Raw genomic sequence first — 2,692 nt, 5'->3', positions numbered from 1 at the left:
GATGGATTGGAGGAGATGATTTGTTGAGTATGAGCCCAATCCGATGGGGAAAGGGTTGGGATTACAAATGGGCTTGAGGTTGGATTAGGCTGAGATCCCACCGTGTTTGTGCTGATTGTAACTGAAGGAGTTTGAACGGAGTTTGAAGTTGGATTTGGTGCGGGTGTGGGACTGATTTGTGGATGGATATGGGTTATTTGGGTTTGTTGCGTTGGCAAGGATGGGGAAGGGTTTGTTGAGTCCATAACTCAATTTTTATTAACAAATGGGTGGTCACATCTAGCTGATTTTAACCCATGTGAAAAAACCCATGAAAAAAACCCATTAAAAAGTTGGGTTTTCATGGGTTTTTTTTATGGGTTTTCAAGTTGGGTTGTAGGTTTGTACACCGCTAATGTAAAAGAACACAAAGGTTTTTTTGTTGATAATACTATGGATGAGACTAAATCGGTAAAGAAGAAAGATGAATGGGACAAATGGTTCTTGAAAATCTACACAGAAGATATGAAGAGATTTTTACAAAAGCTTGAAAACCATTAATGATCTCTTTACCACTTGACACAGCGATCATCCAAGATGAGAATAGCAATAAGATTCTTCGTTTCCGTTTTCGTAAACTCCCTAAGCCACTACCTATTCCCCTAGGTTAAAACACGTCCCAACCACGATCAATTCAAATTCAGATTGGATGGTGATCAGTAGACTCCAGACCATCAATATTTGTATCATCCCATCATTTTACCAAATCATCAACCATCATGAACTTACATTTCTCAAAACTTCAATTCTTAACGATCGTGGTCTTGAAATTGACCATCCATCAAGTTCAAACTTCAATCTTAGATACATCAATTCATCAACAAATCAGTTTCGGATCAGAAACACCAAACCAACAATTCATCAAATTCAAGACTGAAAAACCATTGACAAGATTACCAAGTTTTCAACAAATCATAACAGAAAGTCAACAAAGATCCAATTCTAATCAATTCTCATCACTTTCAATTGAAGATTACAATTCATTATCAAACCATTTGGAAAGTTTAAATCAACCTAGATTGTTAAGATGGTCAGATGGACATCAAGAATGGTTAACTGAAGGACAAAAGGCTTTGGTGATTTGGTTTGAGAAAGGTAGAAGGTTTGTAGATGTGACAGATGAAGTCGAGAATTCGATTCGAGGATTTGTGGGCAAAGATGATCAAGAAGATGAGATTCTTAAGAATCATCCAATCGAATTTCCTACTGAGATTTCTTGGGGTAAAACTCATTTGAAGGATATGTTGAAGGATATTCAGGTTGCCCGAATGAAGTCTCGATTGACTCAGTTTACTCAGTTTAGAACTAGGTAAGACTCACTTTTCCAAAAACTCAATCATGGCCAATTATACTAACTTCATTGGCCTCATCATCATCAGGTATTATCGATCTTCCACTGGTCAAAAAAGTCAAGCTTGGTTACTAAACTTAATCAATGAGATGGTCGCTTTATCTCCTTCAAACGTCACCGTTTCTGAATTCAAACATTCATGGGGTCAAAATTCAATCATTGCCCGTTTCGAAGCACATCCCGAATCGGATGAGACCAGCTTGGAAAGCTGTCAAACTTTTGTCATTGGAGCTCATCAAGATTCCACGAACCTTTTACCATTTCTTGCAGCTCCAGGTGCAGATGATGATGGATCGGGTACCACTTCAATCTTAGAAGCTTTTAGTGTTTTGTTATCTCATGCTTGGTCTCCTAAACCTAATAAAGGAGCTGTTGAATTCATGTGGTTTTCGGCTGAAGAAGGTGGTTTGTTAGGATCTCAAGATATCACTAAAGCTTATTATACTCAAGAACGTAATCTTAGTGGAATGGTTCAATTTGATATGACTGCATTCGTCAAACAAGGAACGGTTCCTAATGTCGGATTAGTAACTGATTTTGTTGATCCAGCTTTAACAGGTTTGTAACCCTTTTGTCTGCATCCCTGAATAGTTGAAAGAAACTGACAGTTGAAACTTTTCATATCATTGTAGATTATCTTCGTTTGATTATTGATGAATACCTTGAGATCGGTTGGGTTAATACTAAATGTGGTTATGCTTGTTCTGATCATGCAAGTTTTACCAAGATTGGAGTTCCAAGTGCATTTGCTATCGAATCGACTTTTGAAGATTCTAATCATCGTATTCATTCTACAAACGATCGATTTGATTTCCCTGAGTTTAGCTTCGAACGTAAGTTCTTGTTTTTAATCTTTCAATGCTTGAATTTGAATTTGGATTTAAATTGGTTTGTTTGGATTTGAATCTTGTTATGATAGATATGGCCGAATTCTCGAAACTTGTGATTGGTCTAGTGGTAGAATTAGCTGGAAAAGATGTAGCTTCCCATTCAAAGTGATTGAAGATTCTTCATTTTCTTTTGTAGGATTCAATTAGTTTCATCGATCTTGTAAACTTTATGGAACTTCATCGTCTTTTTGGATTTACAACTTTTCTTATCTGTCTTTTCATATCATCACTCAATAGCTTTTGAGCATCTATTTTCTCTTTTCCTCTGTTGTCCTTTCTTTTTTCATAAAGTGTTTGGATGTTTGACTGTTTTACTTTAAGTAAATCTTTCTGACTTTGTACAACAATCTCTAGGTTCTCAATGCTAAACCTCCATCAATTCACTTGTTTTTTTAACATCATTGATATGGTC

At 36.4% G+C, this 2,692-nt stretch overlaps 1 protein-coding gene across 1 annotated transcript; it reads left to right on the top strand.

The window, feature by feature from the left end:
- Positions 1–620: 620 nt before the first annotated feature.
- Positions 621–2,692, top strand: MELLADRAFT_71980 (aminopeptidase; the record flags this gene model as incomplete). The annotated part of the gene is made up of 4 exons (XM_007410452.1): positions 621–1,348; positions 1,419–1,948; positions 2,023–2,223; positions 2,310–2,692. The coding sequence occupies 4 exons, from the start codon at positions 759–761 to the stop codon at positions 2,387–2,389; spliced, it is 1,401 nt and encodes a 466-aa protein (XP_007410514.1).

The sequence above is a fragment of the Melampsora larici-populina genome (assembly GCF_000204055.1).
Source record: "Melampsora larici-populina 98AG31 unplaced genomic scaffold MELLAscaffold_20, whole genome shotgun sequence".
Taxonomy (NCBI): Eukaryota; Fungi; Basidiomycota; class Pucciniomycetes; order Pucciniales; family Melampsoraceae; genus Melampsora; species Melampsora laricis-populina.
Note: the sequence above shows the minus strand (reverse complement) of the source record. Positions and strands in the feature narration are given on the sequence as shown.